This window comes from Neoarius graeffei, chromosome 13 (genome assembly GCF_027579695.1).
Source record: "Neoarius graeffei isolate fNeoGra1 chromosome 13, fNeoGra1.pri, whole genome shotgun sequence".
Lineage (NCBI taxonomy): Eukaryota > Metazoa > Chordata > Actinopteri > Siluriformes > Ariidae > Neoarius > Neoarius graeffei.
The window spans coordinates 76,555,622-76,573,756 of record NC_083581.1 but is presented as its reverse complement, the minus strand read 5'-3'; the positions used below and the strand labels follow the sequence as shown (position 1 = coordinate 76,573,756).

The following is an 18,135-nucleotide window of genomic DNA, read 5'->3' as shown; positions in this document are numbered from 1 at the left end:
CTTTTTTACTTCTTCTAAAATTATAATGTTTATAATTTTGTAGATCTATGAGATATATCTATTAAAGCTAGACAGCTTTTCAATTTCATAAAATCGGTGAAATTTAGTTCCGTCTGAAATGTGGTGATTGTGATATCTGTTTATTTCTGTAATATCTCACAAAATATCAGGCCGTTCTGTGGCTGGGAAGTTATTTAATTTGAGGGGATTAAAGCAAATAATGTGCATGAAATCGTGCAGTCAAGCAGACAGAGGAAGTCCGTGTGCGCATGCGCAGGTTTACCTTCTTCTTCTTCTTTTGGGTTTTACAGCAGCTGGCATCCACAGTGTTGCATTACTGCCATCTACAGGTTTCCCTTTGAGCGTGCACTGACAGTTCCATCATTCTGTCGCTAAACGAACAGCTGATCACACCGAGGTGCTCGCTGAGCGTCCATATTTATTAGTTTGGTCCTGCGTTTCCTTTCCTTCGTATATAACATAACGTCTTTTCTTCTCGCTTTCTTTCCGTTACTGTAGTCGGTCTTTCACGTTTCATTCGCACACTCACGTCCTCCATTTTTCTCTCCTGTTTCAAATTTGTATCCCACAATGCCTTGCGTGAACGGGGAAAGCCCACCACGTGATGCATGACGTAGTATCTTGAATTGGGTCATGGTGAAGCAGGAAAAAATAGCGGAGAATTTAGGGCCACATAGCCTTAAAGTCATTAATTGTTCTATTTAAAAGTAATAATAAAAGTGGAAGTCTGTGATTTGAATTCAGTAGCTTTTGGTCCACTAAACAAAAATAATTGGGTGTCGGGAAAATTCTTTTTATGACCTACACTTGAAAAATCTGAAAGGCAGTACAGTTTAAAAAAAAATCCTGATATTGATTTGCATGACTACCATATTTATTTATTTTTATGTAATGGAGCTCCGCTAATCTGGACATTACTGAAATTATATTTCAGTGTATAAATAGACACTCACCGTCCACTTTATTATATACATCCATACACCTGCACATTCATGCAGTTCTCTAATCAGCCGATCCCTTGACAGCAGCACAGTGCATCAAATCATGCAGATACGAATTAAGAGTTTCAGTTAACGTTCACAATGTTCAAACATCAGAACGGGAGAAAATGTGACCTCTGTGACTTTAACCGTGGCGTGGGTGCTGGTGTCAGACAGGCTGACTTGAGTATTTCAGAAACTGCTGATCTCCTGGCGTTTTCGCACACAATAGTCTCTCCATTTTCCCCTGATCCTGATGTCTGATGTGAAAACTAACTGAAGCTCTTGACCTGTATCTGCCTGATTTTATGCATTGCGCTGCTGCCACATGATTGGCTGATTACATAACTGCATGAATGTGCAGGTGTACAGGTATTCCTACAGTGGATGGTGAATGTATATAAAATTTTACATGAGAAATAATATTTGTCATACAGGTGCAAATAGACTGCTACTCACAATTACAATCTACGATGGATCACTGTGGAGAAAGTGCTCCTAAAGTTCCCAGGTAAGCGATGCATACTGTACAATATCTGTTGTATATCAGATTTTAAAATTGTCTAAGTGGAGAGTACTTGATGAGTCAAATGTGTGATATTTCTTTGGGATATCAAGGTTGGACAAGTTGGATGGACCAAGCTGCATTTCCGTTAAGAGTTCAAATTCAATATTGGAGCCAATTGAATTTAAGCGACAGTAGGTCTTCTTTTTTTTTTTTCCTACTCTAGTAAGAGTAAGTGAGATTTTGAAAGTATCTGACTGAAAAATCCCACCCCTTCCCTTCAGCCCTCCCTCCAAAGCCACGCCTCCAAAACACATGAACGCGCACTGCCTGACTACTGCTGGAGGACAAGTACACGAGAGAGAGAGAGAGAGAGAGAGCTGTGGGGAGGGGGGAACGTAGCATGTCGTTGTTATATCCAACTACCTCATGTCTCATTCACATGTAAAAAAACCCCACGTAACATTATTATGATGAATGTAAACAACAAACATAGCTATTGTTAGTAGGCTGACTCACAGCCGTTGACTAGCTCATTAGCTTTAGCAACATGTGTGCAATATGCCTGCCTTGCCTTGTGGAAGTGTCCGGTCCAGTCATGCACAATGAGTGCGCAGGCAAGACTGTGCACAGGCAGGCTATCCAGTCATTTCACTCAGACCAAACGAAACGATTGAACAGGCTTTTTTCAGCCCTGTGACTGTCACAGATAACAGATTTTTTTTTTCATTTTACGCTCAAAGCATTTGATTTACAGTATTCATTGCTGTCAGGATGTAAAGAGAATAAAAAGAATTAGTATAAATACAGAAGTGATTAGAGGAAATTGCATGTGCTGATTGGCCGAGAAATTCAGACTATTTCTCAATAATCACCTCGAGCAACTCGGCAAAATGGCGGCCGATTGCTTCGTCATCGTAAGTGAGGAAGAATTACAAATGATGAAAGAAAATGCTGTTCCTAAAAGCACTAAAGATGCTACGAATTTGGTCTAAAACTATTCAAAGGGAAGGTGGAATTGGGATTTAGTTTATGGATTTCAAATCAAAGTATTTTCTGTGACTCGGCGTAGATAAGTGACACAAGTCTGCGCCGCACCGTTATTACATTTACATGACGCATTTGAAGTTTGAAATAACTGATTTTTTGAATGCTATTTTTATTAAATAATCACCTGTGTGTTTATGCTAAAACAATTATCCGCCTCAGGCTCAGTGAATAATTGTTAAATATAACAAAAATGCTTCTCGGATAAATTTCCTACCCTAACTTTTTTTTAAAAAAAAGAGCTTCTTTTATACAAATGTAAGAATTTCCATTGAGGTCTCATCGACACATCTATTCCTGAAATTAGAGACAAGATTAATTTCACCAACCTCAAAATAAACAATGCTTTTGTCAGTAATGGGCGTGTGTAATAAAGTGTATAATTAATAATATAACATCTGCATTCTTTTATAACGATGTTAATTTGGCATACATGTTAATTTGTGGTGTTTTAAGCCTCTGCAAGCAGCCTGACTTGAGCTCATCTGTGTCTGCGTTAATCAGAACTGCTTGTCCGTCATCACTGCCTGAAGCTGTGACTCCAACAACCAAGGGCATTTACAAAGACCAAAGGTAAGTCATCAGCACAGCACTGAATTACTATTGTACCGTGCTATTGGGTTCCTACACACTCAGGCCCTAAGACCCCAAGTAAAGGACCAAGTAAGAGATCAGAATTCAGACCTCGGACATAACTATGGACATTTGCTCCTCATTTATACGTCTTCATATTCGTCTGTACCTTTATAACAAGTAATACTGGTGTGAGTAGACAGCGCATAATGACATTGCTGACTATGTACTGTATCTGCGAATGTGGTATGGTAATGAAAAAGAACAGGATATGGATATGATAGGACTTTTTAAAGGGCGCCCTTGAACCGTATTAAGTTACACACACACAATTGTTTTGCTCTGAGTCACTTTCAGTAACAGATCCAAAATCTATCCTGGAAACATGAGATGTGAAGTGGGGATACATTGGTATATCAAAGGGCACCATGCACACACACACATACACACACATTCATACACTGATTCAGATCTTGGGGAAGTTTATCTTGACCAATCCACCTACTGGTATGTTTTTAGGAGGTGGGAAGAAACTGGAAAATCTGGAAGAAACCCATGTGGACACATAAAGGTTTGCAGAGATAAGAACCAGAGTTCAGGATGGAACCTGACACTCTGGGGCTATAAGCTCTGGCAATGCTACCCCACCATATTTTGCAGTTTTACGTCGTGATACACCAAATTGCACATTTATTAAGGCAAACATCGAAACATTAGAAACAAGAGGTCCATCATACTCATATGAAAGACACCACACGTTTTTGTTTTGCAGGTGTCAAGTTTTATACATGCAACATTTAGTGAATTATCCATTCCATTATCCATAACCACTTATCCTGTGCAGGGTCACAGGCAAGCTGGAGCCAATCCCAGCTGACTATGCACTCAAAAAAATAAAACATTGGATTTACTTAACCGAGTTATGGCACCCGGTCCCACAAAACTGTGTTAATTTAGATGTATTGAATACAGTTATGTTTTGAATAACTCAACATAACTGTATTCAATACATCTAAATTAACACAGTTTCGTGGGACCGGTTGCCATAACTCGGTTAAGTAAATCCAATGTTTTTTTTTTTGAGTGTGGGCGAGAGGCGGGGTACACCCTGGACAAGTTGCCAGATCACTGCACATAAAGACAAACCGTAGGTGATTATTCACACCTACGGTCAATTTAGAGCCACCAATTAACCTAACCTGCATGTCTTTGGGGGAAACCGGAGCACCCAGAGGAAACCCACATAGACAAGGGGAGAACATGCAAACTCCACACAGAAAGGCCCCGTTGGCCACTGGACTCGAACCCAGAACTTTCTTGCTGTGAGGCGACAGTGCTAACCACTACACCACCGTGCCGCCCACTGTTTAGTGAATTAGGGCCTCAAACTTACAGTTTACTATGTTGTATATTATCTGTATGCAATGTAAATTGTTTCTGTCCATCTAGGAATCATGCTGTTGGCTTCACAAAGTCTGGCTCTCCTCCGGTTACGGACGTGAAGCTGCATCATGGGCTTAAAAATAGGCTAAAAGCAAAATTTCAGCACATTCACCATGACCTGTCAATACGGGGTCAATCAGCATCCTTGAATGATTTTTACACAGAGCTCTACATCACTGAGAGTGACAGTGGGAATGTTCCAATGGAACATGAGGTAAGGCAGATTGAAATGATATCCAGGACACAAACCACAGTGGAGATACCAATCAAATGCAATGAGATCTTCAGGCCCATACATGGACACAGGAAACCTATTAGGAGTGTCTTGACAAAGGGAGTTGCTGGCATTGGAAAAACAGTGTCTGTACAGAAATTTGTCTTGGACTGGGCTGAAGGTAAAGCAAATCAAGACATTGGGTTCATTTATCCGTTTGCATTCCGTGAACTCAACCTGATGAAGGGGGAGAGGTTCAGCCTAATCAAGCTTCTTCAGCGTTTTAGTATGGATACGTTCGAAGCAACAAATCCCCAGAGTCTCAAAGTTCTCTTCATCCTTGATGGACTGGACGAATGTCGCTTTCCTTTAGATTTTCAGAACAACCACAGAGTGTCTGATATAGCAGAACAAGTGTCTCTAGATGTCCTACTGACCAACCTCATCAATGGAAACCTGCTTCCTGATGCTCTCCTCTGGATCACTTCTCGTCCAGCAGCAGCCAGCCAGATCCCTCCACAGTGTATTGACCTGCTGAGTGAGGTACGAGGATTTAATGACCCACAGAAGGAGGAGTATCTCAGGAAGAGAATAAGCGACCAGAGACTGGCTGGCAGAATCATTGCGCACATCAAATCCTCAAGGAGCCTCTTCATTATGTGCCACATTCCTGTTTTCTGCTGGCTTTCCTCAGCTGTTTTAGAAAGGACCATCAGTTCCTTAGGTGATGAGGAAGTCCCCAAGACACTGACTCAAATGTACATACATTTCCTCCTAATCCAAACCAGAACTAAAAACTACAGGTACTCTGACAGAAACGAGGATTCGTCTGATGAAGGTATGATCCTCAAACTGGGCAAACTAGCCTTTCAGCAGCTGGAAAAGGGCAACCTGATATTTTATGAAGACGATCTCAGGGCTTGTGGCATCAATGTCAGGGAGGCCGTGGTCTATTCAGGAGTGTGTTCACAGATCTTTAAAGAGGAATGTGCCTTGACTCAGAGTAAGGTGTACTGCTTTGTGCACCTGAGCATCCAGGAGTTCCTGGCTGCCGTATATGCGTTCCTCATGTGTAAAAGCTACAACTTGAATGTTTTTGACCAGACAAGTTGCACTGCAACTGATGCTACCCAAGCACTGATTGATATGCACAAGAATGCCATAGACAGAGCCTTAAAGAGTGAAAACGGGCACCTGGATCTCTTCCTCCGCTTCCTTTTAGGCCTTTCTCTGGAGTCCAACCAGACCCTCCTGCACCATCTGCTGCCACACGTTAGACCCAGCCTTCAAAACACAGAAGCAACAGTTGAATACATTAAAATGAAGATAGAGGAGAACTCTTCAACCGAGAAATCTATCAATCTCTTCTACTGTCTGAATGAGCTTAATGAGCTCTCTATAGTAAAAGAGGTCCAACACTACTTGAGCTCAGAGAGTTCCTCCAAATTTTCCCTTGCACAGTGGTCTGCCCTTGTCTTCGTATTGCTGACGTCAGAGACAAAACTTGATGTATTTGACCTCAAGAAGTATATCAAATCAGATGAAGGTCTCATGAGGCTGATGCTGGTAGTCAAAGCTTCAGAAATTGCTCTGTAAGTACATTGTATTTTGAATCCTTACAGAGGTTGATAAAGATTGCTTCTTTGGATTTGCTTTATATCTGTCCAGAAATAAATACAGATTAATGTTTGGTTTTGCAGGCTCAATAACTGTGGACTCAGTGAGAGATGCTGTAAAGCACTGGGCTCTGCACTCAGCTCTGATTCCTCCAACCTGCGAGAGCTGAATTTAAGTGGCAACTCTATTGGAGACACAGGGCTGAGGCGTCTTACAGAAGGACTGGGAAATGCCAAAAGTAAATTAAAGAAACTAAGGTAAAAATGATTTGCCTTTCAGACTGAATATTTGATTATCAGGGTAAAGATTGCAGGGCCTGGTATAAAGTGATGTTCATCGTTCGGGGTCGAAGATGACCATGACTTCAATTTGGTGGGTGGCGGTTGTGGGTCTGGAGGTGACTGATGAGGCCAATCTGGGCTTTGAAGGTATGCCCACATGTCGGGCACGCATGGGTAGGCGCTGTAGTGTGGGTGGCGATAGTTTGAGCCTTTCACGCAGCTTGTTTCTTCTGGGCCTCGGCGATGCGTTTCATCTCTGTTGTGTGTACTGGACTGGTATAAAGTAAGAGTGTGATATCACCTAAAATGTTAAACAAGAAATTTAGCCCCAGGTATTGATCGATGGGGTCCAAGCACGCTTTGCAAATAGTGACCCCTCAGTGTCTAGGTCGTGCCAAGTAACTTCTACTTCTTCTTCTTCTTCTTTTGTCTGTTCTCGTTAGTGGTTGCCACAGTATACAATGTCCCTCCATCTCCTTCTGTCCTTCGTATTTCATTCCGTCACACCAACCTTCTTCATGTCCTCATTTACCAGTTCTTGCCAAGTAACAGAACACTAAAGCGGCCAAACGGTACAATTTCATGACGGTAACCCAATGATAACATGGTGAAATGCCTGCTGAATTTTTATTATTATTTTTTTTTTATGACTAGGTCATTGTTAGGAATCCGTTTATCATGCAGTACACCAAATTTCATTTTGATCAGACTTTATTGATATTTCTCAACTATTTTAACCACAGACCATGCATGCTACACTAGATATCTACCTATGTAGTGACGAACAAAGTATTGATTGTTCTGGTAACATTATAGTTTGACAGGTTTTCCTTAAATTAGCTACTGAGAACAGATAGAAATCAAGATATGATAAATGTAAGCAAATTAGCAAGCAGTCACCTAACCAGCTGGTTATTTAGGAAGGTAGAGGAACATGGAAGACATGATCAGTATGCATATTTACACATATTCATAGGTCCTGGCACTTTTCTTTTAATAGAAAAGATGTTGTTTGGTCAAAAACAAACATACAAACAAACAAACAAACAAACAAACATCTTTGTCATGAATTCTCCCATCTCATTGTGGTTCTGAATTTGATAAGCATCGCTTTCATGTCATTTCAGTTGGCTTTGGGTTGATGTCATGTGTTTTTGTTTCTGTTGAACACCAGTCTCCACCCCACCCTGTCACTGGTTGATTACCCGAATGTGTTCACCTATTCTCTGTCTCACCATGATTACTTTAGTTAGTTCATCTCACTGTGTACTGTATACACTCACCGGCCACTTTAATAGGAACTTGTTGTTGATTGTAAGATCCCTGTTCTTGGCTGCAGGAGTGGAACCCAATGTGTTCTTCTGCTGTTGCATGCTGAGGTGCTTTTCTGCTCACCACAGTTGTAAAGAGTTGCTATGAGTTACTATATCCTTCCTGACAAAAAAGCTTGAACCAATCTGTCCATTTTCCTCTGAGCCTCTCTTATCAACAAGGCGTTTGTTTCCACCCACAGAACTGTCGCTCACTCACTCGATGTTTTTTGTTTTTCGCACCATTCTGTGTTAAACTCTAGAGACTGCTGTGTGTGAAAACCCCAGGAGATCAGCAGTTTCTGAAATACTCAAACCAGCAGTCCATCTGGCTCAAACCAACACCCATACCACAGTGAAAGAAAGAAAGTCACATTTCACTGTGAGATCACAATGTTTCCCATTCTGATGTTTGAACATTGTGAACATTAACTGAAGCTCTTGATTTGTATCTGTGGGATTTGATGCATCGTGCTGCTGTCGAGGGTTTGGCTGATTAGAGAACTGCAGAGAACAGCAGGTGGATGGGTGCACCTAATAACGTGGCCAGTGAGTGTATTGTATATGGTTGAGAAGACAGTTAAGAACTACTTGCCTTGACTTTTTCTGCCTCATTATTTCTGTTCCTTCCTTCTTCAGAAATATAATGGTGCATTTCCCCCAGTTTTCATGTTCCCTTTGGTACTTTGGTACTTCCTGGTTTTGACCACTGCCTGTTTTTGTAGCTTTTGATTATGGATTGCCTTGTGTTAAGCCTGCCTATATTTTGACCCATAGTTAACTACACTCTGTTTACTCAATTGCGTCCTTCATTCAATAACTGCATATAACAATCTTAAACTATGTATTAGTGTACATACAGTAATTTAATAGTAGAGCTGTTAAAATATATTTCTACCAGCTACTTGTTACCATTAATCTTAAAGTGTATCTCATCTCATCTCATTATCTCTAGCCGCTTTATCCTGTTCTACAGGGTCGCAGGCAAGCTGGAGCCTATCCCAGTTGACTACGGGCGAAAGGCGGGGTACACCCTGGACAAGTCGCCAGGTCATCACAGGGCTGACACATAGACACAGACAACCATTCACACTCACATTCACACCTACGGTCAATTTAGAGTCACCAGTTAACCTAACCTGCATGTCTTTGGACTGTGGGGGAAACCGGAGCACCCGGAGGAAACCCACGCGGACACGGGGAGAACATGCAAACTCCACACAGAAAGGCCCTCGCTGGCCCCAGGGCTCGAACCCAGGACCTTCTTGCTGTGAGGCGACAGCGCTAACCACTACACCGCCGTGCCACCCCTTAAAGTGTATCATTACACGTTTTCTTGACATCAATATTATATCATCAAATCTCTGTCAAAGGGTTAATTAACAGTTATTCCATGAAATCGAGTCGTACATGAGCCGATAGCCGACGAGGTGCGTAGCACTGAGTTGGCTATAAGCCATGTACGACGAGACTGAGTGGAATAACTGTTTTATTCTATCCACATTCACTGGATTTTGAGAAACAGAGCATTTTTTTTTTTAGTTTTTGTAAATTCGATAAATAAAAACTATTAAAAAAAAGTCATACAAAACAATTTCTGCTTAGAATGTAAACAGACCAGCAAAATGACCGGATCAATTTGTGAAAATGTGATAAGAATAATAATTCTTTAAAAATAAAAAAAGATACATTCTTACCATTGAATACTTTTATTCCCTATTTTGTTGCTTTTTTGTATGTTTTGGGGGTTTGTTTTCGAGTAGAATTTTTATTTTGTCCTCGGTTCAGCAACACACGATGCCATTTTTTTCCCTCTACTCATGGTATTGCTGGGTTTCACGTGACGTCACATCCGCCTCATTAATTATTCAAAACTTGAGCTGGTAGGCTACCAAAGCTCAGTTGACAAAGCGTTTGTACGGAGAAGGTGCATTGCTCACATGAAAAATACCTTACGCTTGCGTTGCTAGAACTGATCAAACCGTGAAACTGATAAAAGTTTCTTCAGGGTTCCCCATGAACTAATAAAAAAGGGTGAACAAACACAGGACTTCACAAAAAGACGTGGAGAAAGGTGGCTTTTCAGTGAACCTCTGACTGAAATTGAAGCGAGCCGAGTCGAAGCATGCTCGAGTTTGCAGTGATCACTTGGTGAAAGGTTTGTATTTCCCTCTCAGCTCTGGCCTTAGTGTTTTCCAAGTACTTTTCTTGCTATGTGTTGTTATTTTACGGTACTTTTTTTAGTAATGAAGCGCGAAAGTCCCCAGCTGTTTCTTTGTTTACTCCTCACAAAGTCCATATGCATGAAGGTCGCGACAAAATTCGGACCCAGCCGTACAGTTACAATGCGCCATGATCAATTCTCCGTCTTGTTTAACTAAGATCCAGGTCTTTAAAGGGGTTTCTGATGATCTTTGTGAATGATTTAGCTGAGCGATAAGAGCCAACACGAGTGAAAATCAAGCCAACTGTTGTTTGTTTACACTTCAACTTGCAGCGCTTCGTTGTAAAGATGCAAACGAAAAGCTTAAAAAATATATATACTCACACGGGCAAAAACAATCCAGGATTCATTCGGCAGCGACTTGATAGCGAGGTCCTTTACCCAGCCACATACAAAAAAGTCGTAAGCCTCCATACTCTTCCACGCTTTCATCTGTTTTGCGGTGTAGAAGGACGTCTGCAACACCAGATAGTTCGAGATGTCGGGGAACTCGGCTGAAGGGTAGTTTTCGAGATCGTATGATAAATTCTTCTTTCCCAGACTGTACGGGTTGATTCCACTGCACATAACAATCTTCTGAATATATCTAAAGCCAGCAGTGGCTTCTAGATTACGAGCGTACTCTGATAAGTTATCGCTAGTTGTTTGCACTATGGCAGCCTTTTAGACCACCAGCTATTTCATTTCCAGTAAAACCGCTAAGAAAAGTCACGTGACTGAAACCCAGCAATATGAGCTGATAGCCTAGTAGTAGAGTAGCCAATCAGAGTGCACGATTGCTCATATCCAGTGAATGTGGATAGAATAATCAGTGTTATAGGGTGGGATGAAGAGTATGTCACTAGCATGAAAGTAGAGCTACATTTCATTGTCTTTAAACTTTTCTTGTCTCTTCAGGCTTTCGTATTGTAGAATCACACCACAGGGCTGCATCACTTTGGCCTCACAGCTCCTTCCCCTACTTCCACACTTAAAAGTACTGGACCTGAGTGAGAACAGCTTGAGGCAGACAGGAATTCAACAACTAGCTAGTCATCTAAAGAATCCAGAGTGCAAACTTGAGATACTAAGGTCAGTATGTCTGCTGGTGATTTTGTAAATGAGGTTATTGATGGCCAAATGATGTCAGTCACAGCTTGCGCAACTGAACTTCTCGAAAGATCATGCTAGGGTTAGGGTTAAAGTGAATCAACTTTGTGGTTTAAATTCCAACTCCCAGACTGAAGGACTGCAGAGTTACTCCAGGAGGAAGTGAAGCACTAGCCTCGGCTCTGATCTTGAATCCGTCACACCTGAAAGAGCTCGATCTCCACTGGAACAATCCGGGAGACGACCCAGGTGTTGAGCAGCTGGCCACTGTCATGAAGGATCCACGTTCCAAGCTTGAAGTCTTATGGTTGGAATTTTCTTTCTACAGCTACAAAGCAAAGTTTTTTGACAAACCTGCACCTGATACATCATATAAATATCTGCTGTATGAATGAAACAATTTGCACTTTTTTTTGTTTCTTGTTCTTTTAGGTTAAGTTATGGCTTGCTCACTGAGAAATGTTGTGAGGCTCTCACTTCTGTTCTCAGATGCAGCTCCGCTTGTCTCAAAGCAGTGGACCTGAGCGGAAACTCAATACAGGACATGGGAGTGGAGCTGCTCTCTGCTGGCCTGAGAAGCCCACACTGTAAACTGGAGATACTCAGGTCACAGCTCAAATAACCCTTTCAGTTACCATCTGATGCACCCATTCTGTATTTAACTATAGTACATACTGTAGGTTCCCAAACTTGGGGATGCAGATGGGTTCTTGGAAGATTTTTACTGTGTGTTAATATGGAATATTTTACAGTAATAATGATCTCATCTCATCATCTCTAGCCGCTTTATCCTTCTACAGGGTCGCAGGCAAGCTGGAGCCTATCCCAGCTGACTACGGGCGAAAGGCGGGGTACACCCTGGACAAGTCGCCAGGTCATCACAGGGCTGACACATAGACACAGACAACCATTCACACTCACATTCACACCTACGCTCAATTTAGAGTCACCAGTTAACCTAACCTGCATGTCTTTGGACTGTGGGGGAAACCGGAGCACCCGGAGGAAACCCACGCGGACACGGGGAGAACATGCAAACTCCGCACAGAAAGGCCCTCGCCGGCCCCAGGGCTCGAACCCAGGACCTTCTTGCTGTGAGGCGACAGCGCTAACCACTACACCACCGTGCCGCCCAGTAATAATGATATTTTACTTAAACATCCATTAGGTATTTTGATGGTTAGGTTGTTTAAATATATTTCCACGGTTTGTAGGCAAAGACGTTTCTCATGTTTCTCGGTTCCCTTCGGGCTGTGGTCCACCATGGGTGATACCTGTGCTCCTCGCTGTGGATTGCCATGAGCTCGTTGCTTTTTTTGGCTTCAGGGTTGTCCAGGGCTCTGTACAGCGGTGTTTCTGTGCTTGGTCTGTTGTTCTGAGCGATGTTGCCTGGTGGTGTCGCGGTGGCTGTGCAGGCGGTGCGGGACATACCTTCGTGCACCTTTTGGTGGGATTGTGGGCGGCTATTGAGGTATTTCACCTGACGTCACAGGGTCACGTGACGCCCCGGTGTCCGCCATTTTGGACGGCAAGCTAGCTAATGTCAACAACAGTAGCTGGTATGTTACTGTAGCAATGCTTACGTTCAGTCATTTGGATGACTGTTAAAACCTTTCAGTCTCAAGTTTTTCCTTTACTGGATTTACTAGTTTACTGAGCTAGCGCGCGCCGGCCGGCCGGCTATCGCGCGCTAGCCCGGCCGGCAGGCTGGCCCGAGCGCGCTAGCTCAGTAAACTAGTAAATCCAGTAAAGGAAAAACTTGAGACTGAAAGGTTTTAACAGTCATCCAAATGACTGAACGTAAGCATTGCTACAGTAACATACCAGCTATGATGTTGTTGACATTAGCTAGTGCTAACAGCTAGTTGCTAATACACTGCTACAACTACACCGACCCTAATAATACAGTTCTTGGTCATTGCCTGGTAACAGCAAATTTATAACGGGCCATGTCTCAACAGACTAAGAAGTTATTTCAATGACATTTAATAACATTTTGTTTATCCTGAGGACCGAAAGTAAATGAAAATGTGAACAAACCTTAGCTGTAATTAGATGGCGACCACCGGCTCCAGGGACGACCCGCTGATGTAGGCATGTTACCCAGCCTGACACAAAATATTTGTAGGCATCTAAACTCTTAGACGCTTTCAGATCAATACCTGTGTATGGCGATGGGTTTTTAACGACATAGGTATACAGATCATGTGGGCCGAAGTCAGGTAAAGACGAGGGCTTCGTGTACTTCCGTACGTCAGTGAACAATCCTGGTGGAAGCAGGTAAACGTCGTTCTCTAAGCCTGCTAACCTCAATTTTTGCAAATACCTCTCCCTCTGCTCGCCCTGTAAATGCCCTACGTCGCTGGATAGTGAAGGTGTTTTCTGCATCTCGCTCCTTTTTCTTTTATGTTTTTCGTTTGTCGCCTTCCTCGCATTCAAACTGATTCGAGCCGTGACGTCCAAAATGGCAGCATCACATGACTTGGTCACATGAGTGAAATACCTCAATACCACTGGAGTTACATCCTGACCCTCTTTTGGTGGACTTTTTTTTTTTTTTGGAATTGTAGAGCAACCTTGGGTGTGACAAAGGCGCTATATAAGTTGAACTTATCATTTAACAGTTATTCCACGAAATCGAGTCAGACATGAGCTGATATTTGATGAGGCGTGTAGCGGCAAGTTGGCTATAAGCCATGTACGACGAGATTGAGTGGAATTATTGTTTTATTATGTCCACATTCACTGGATTTTGAGAAACAGAGCATTTTATTTTTATTTTTTGCAAATTCGATAAATAAAAACTTTATACAAAATGTCTGACAAAATCATTTCCGCTTTGAATGTAAACAAACCGGCGAAATGACAGGAGCAATTCTTGAAAAATAATAATAAAAAGATACATTCTTACCATCAAATACTTTCATTCCATATTTTGTTGCTTTTTTGCGGGTTTGTTTTTAAGTTGAGTTTTTCTTTCGTCCTCAGTTGGTTCAGCAACACGTGCCACCATTTTGTTTTTCTCTACTCGCGGTATATGAGCTGATATCCTAGTAGTAGAGTAGCCAATCAGAGCGCATGATTGCTCATATCTAGTGAATGTGAATAGAATAATATTATTTATTTTTCATGAGAATTTAAATCGGGTCCTTAAATTGGGGTACCAGGCAAAAGATTTTTAAGAACCATTGATTTAATATTGGGTGGCACGGTGGTGTAGTGGTTAGCGCTGTCGCCTCACAGCAAGAAGGTCCGGGTTCGAGCCCCGTGGCCGGCGAGGGCCTTTCTGTGCGGAGTTTGCATGTTCTCCCCGTGTCCGCGTGGGTTTCCTCCGGGTGCTCCGGTTTCCCCCACAGTCCAAAGACATGCAGGTTAGGTTAACTGGTGACTCTAAATTGAGCGTAGGTGTGAATGTGAGTGTGAATGGTTGTCTGTGTCTATGTGCAGCCCTGTGATGACCTGGCGACTTGTCCAGGGTGTACCCCGCCTTTCACCCGTAGTCAGCTGGGATAGGCTCCAGCTCGCCTGCGACCCTGTAGAAGGATAAAGCGGCTACAGATAATGAGATGAGATGATTTAATATTTATATCCAGTGTGATGCGAGTAGTATTTAGGCAAAAGGTTTTTTTCTGTGTCTGTCAGGCAGCAGAAGTGGATGCAGTTGCAAACTAGTGCTTTCACTGAAAACAGTGGAAAAAACAAATCCAAAACAAGAGACAAATGCAGAGTCAAAAAACATTAGATGATCAGCAAACTGGGGAAGCCATGGCCTAATGGTTAGAGGAGCAGTTTTGAGACTGAAAAGGTTGCTAGTTCAAGTCCCAGGATGAGCAGGAATGGCTGAAGTACCCTTGATACCTAACCCCCAACTGCTCCCCAGGTTGCTCTGAGTGCTAAATGTCGGTAATGTAAACTGAGCAAATTATTTTTAAAAAAACAGACTCGGGAGAGACTGCAAATGCTTGGCATGGCAAGATAAAAACACACTGACTGATACTTTGCATCATGTGGTTTGGAGACTGCTTACATTGTGTGTGGGGAAACAGTTGTACATTATTCGAAGTCAGGTGAGCTTGAACGTGCCCGTGAGGTGGTGTGCTGGGGAGTGTAGTCCTGAGCGGCCATGTTTGTTGGCCACGGTGTAACATGGGATTTGGAATTGGTTGCCAATTCTGGCATTGATGCAACAATATTCATAACTTGTCTTCATTGATAGACCACATTTGGATGAAGTAAAAAATTCTTTCTGCAGGTTGGCATGTTGTGGGATCACAGAAAAAGGAGCTGCAGCTTTGGCTTCTGCTCTTACTGCAAATCCTACAACCCTCAAAGACCTGGACCTGAGTGAGAACCTGGTTGGAGACGATGGACTGACAGCGCTTGCACATGTGATAGGGGGTTTTGAGTGCAGATTACACACACTCAGGTCAAGTGCGAAAGCATTCATCAATTTATTTATTTTTTTTACATTGGTGTGAAAGTTGTTGAAATGGGAAACTCCTCTGAACTTGTGTACACAGACTCAGACAGAGTGGAGTCACAGAAGACGGATGTGTTGCCCTTGCTTCAGCTCTGACTTTGAATCCGATCCATCTGCGAGAGCTGAACCTGGGAAACAACAAACTCACAGACGCCGGGATCAAATGTCTTTGCGATGTGCTGAACGCTGAAATTTTCCAATTAGAGTGCGAGCTTCACTGTGTCGTTTTAAGTCGTAGTTTTAAACGGTTAAGCAAAAATTATATTATATTATATTACACTCCTGATATGTTCTTTCTTCCTATTAGGCTGAATGACTGTTGCTTAACTGAGAGCTGTTGCGATTCACTGGCATCTGTTCTCCTGAAAAAATGCTCAAGTCTAAACGTATTGAATCTGGGAGGAAATCATTTGCAGGACTCAGGAGTGAAGACTCTTTGTGTCGGACTAGAAAGTCCAAACTGCAAACTGGAGATATTGAGGTAGTGTGTTGTTTAACAATAAGAATACAATGAGAAGAATGAAAGAAACATTTAAAAAGAAACCATGATGAATTACCAAAGTACAATTTCTCATTGTAGGCTGTTTAACTGCGGCGTCTCTGAGAAAAGCTGTGAATTTTTAGCATCAGTTCTGAGCGGAAAGTACTCCGTTTTAAAAGAACTGGACCTTAGCGGAAATAACCTTAAAGACACGGATACGAAGCTGCTGAACATCTTACTCGATGATCCAGGCTACAAACTCGATCAACTCAAGTAAGTATTCCTTTCTTAATGAATAAGACATTTAATTGGAAAAAGGAATAAGGGGGTGGTGCAGTGGTTAGCACTGTCGCCTCACAGCAAGAAGGTTCCAGGTTCAAACCTTTGAAACTCCTGTGTGGAGTTTGCATGTTCTCCCCATGTCTGTGTGGGTTTCCTCCGGGTGCTCCAGTTTCCCCCACAGTCCAAAGACATGCAGATTAGATAAAATATCCAGCTACTGGGGTTGCACAAGCTAGTGCATACTTAGTCCCGGTCCGAAGCCTGGATAGATTGGGGAGGGTTGCGTCAGGTGTAAAACCTATGCCAAATCAAATATGTGAAAAAAGATCTGCTGTGGCGACCCCTAATGGGAACAGCTGAAAGAAGAAGAAGAAGAGTGTGAAGTAAGGAATAAAATATTGGCATAAGATAAGCTATTCCTTTATTGATCCCCATGAGGGTAAATTCAAGGTGTTACAACAGCTCATTTACAGAGTAAAATATAGATAATTATTATCCATACAGGACACTTTTTCAATGTAATAAAAACATGTGTTCTATTCCCTTCGAGCAGGTTTCATTCATTTGGTTTGATAGCATGAAATATTGTTAGCATATCGCTTATCCTATGTGTATTGCATCACTCTACCCAATGGAGACGTTGAATATGGTTTACGATATTGCATAGTTGTCAAGACAACAAGATGTAAAACTTCTGTGCTAGTGAGCGACTGTGACAATTTGTAAAGAAACATGGCCGCCAGGTTTGCTTCGTTAAATATGTAAGATTTTGAGACAATTTTGAAAGAGAAAGACACATTGAATACCCAAAAGGAATGTGTATGTATAATAATAATAATATTGGCTGGCTTTTTTTCGTGGTCTATCAGATATATTCCATTCAGCGAGCATGATATTGAACGAGTCGTAGACAAGTAGCTGAATGGAATATATCTGATAGACCACGAAAAAAAGCCAGCCAATATTATTATTATACGTACACATTCTATTTTCCAGTTTTTCGATGTCCATTGGTTTGTTTTTTTCTGTAATCAGAAGGGAACCATCAAGGCCTTCTAGATGTTCAGAGAAGCCCAAACATATCAGCATTTCAAATGTTATATTTAATTTCTTTCATGCTTTCATAATTTCATTATAATTATTCTCTTCGGATTCTAATTCGACCTCATTTTCTATCAAATGTGCTTCAGAAATGAAAGGGTTACTGTCCTGAAAACATTAAAATCGAGTTCTCCAATGAGATCGTTTTGTTTATTGTCTCTAGGCTGAGAAGAGTTGAGAGCTGCTCACTCATTGGTTAGGACTTCATTGCAGGGACAGAAGGCCATGGCAGTGTCTGTTTATGCAGGAAGTAACAGATGAATTAACCAATCAGATTCTGATTTATAGTGGGAGGGACCAAATATTTATCACCCTCGGCCTTCTCGAAGGCCAACGCAAACTTAACCGCGAGTTGGCGCCGTCAGCGCAGCAGTGAAGTCACCTTCCAGCCGGTGTAGCGTTCATCAGTAGTGTTAGCGAATGCTAATAAAGCGGTCAAGTCAGTGCTATCGAGAGCTACAGGCTAACGACTGAGAAACCAAGATTT

At 42.1% G+C, this 18,135-nt stretch overlaps 1 protein-coding gene across 2 annotated transcripts in view; it reads left to right on the top strand.

Moving 5' to 3' along the window:
* The window catches only part of nlrp12l (NLR family pyrin domain containing 12-like), a 32,342-nt gene that overhangs the window by 12,517 nt on the left and 1,690 nt on the right, over nucleotides 1-18,135 (top strand). Inside the window, exons 2-13 of one of the 2 annotated variants that reach the window (XM_060938543.1) lie at nucleotides 1,439-1,512; nucleotides 1,620-1,700; nucleotides 3,058-3,126; nucleotides 4,576-6,375; nucleotides 6,484-6,657; nucleotides 11,113-11,286; nucleotides 11,435-11,611; nucleotides 11,737-11,910; nucleotides 15,557-15,730; nucleotides 15,825-15,989; nucleotides 16,092-16,265; nucleotides 16,365-16,538. In XM_060938543.1, coding sequence (XP_060794526.1) covers nucleotides 1,475-1,512; nucleotides 1,620-1,700; nucleotides 3,058-3,126; nucleotides 4,576-6,375; nucleotides 6,484-6,657; nucleotides 11,113-11,286; nucleotides 11,435-11,611; nucleotides 11,737-11,910; nucleotides 15,557-15,730; nucleotides 15,825-15,989; nucleotides 16,092-16,265; nucleotides 16,365-16,538 — 3,374 coding nt within the window. In that variant the 5' untranslated portion in view covers nucleotides 1,439-1,474. Of the gene's footprint in view, nucleotides 1-1,438; nucleotides 1,513-1,619; nucleotides 1,701-3,009; nucleotides 3,127-4,575; nucleotides 6,376-6,483; nucleotides 6,658-11,112; nucleotides 11,287-11,434; nucleotides 11,612-11,736; nucleotides 11,911-15,556; nucleotides 15,731-15,824; nucleotides 15,990-16,091; nucleotides 16,266-16,364; nucleotides 16,539-18,135 lie in introns of both variants that reach the window. The other variant, XM_060938542.1, reaches the window with a different exon arrangement.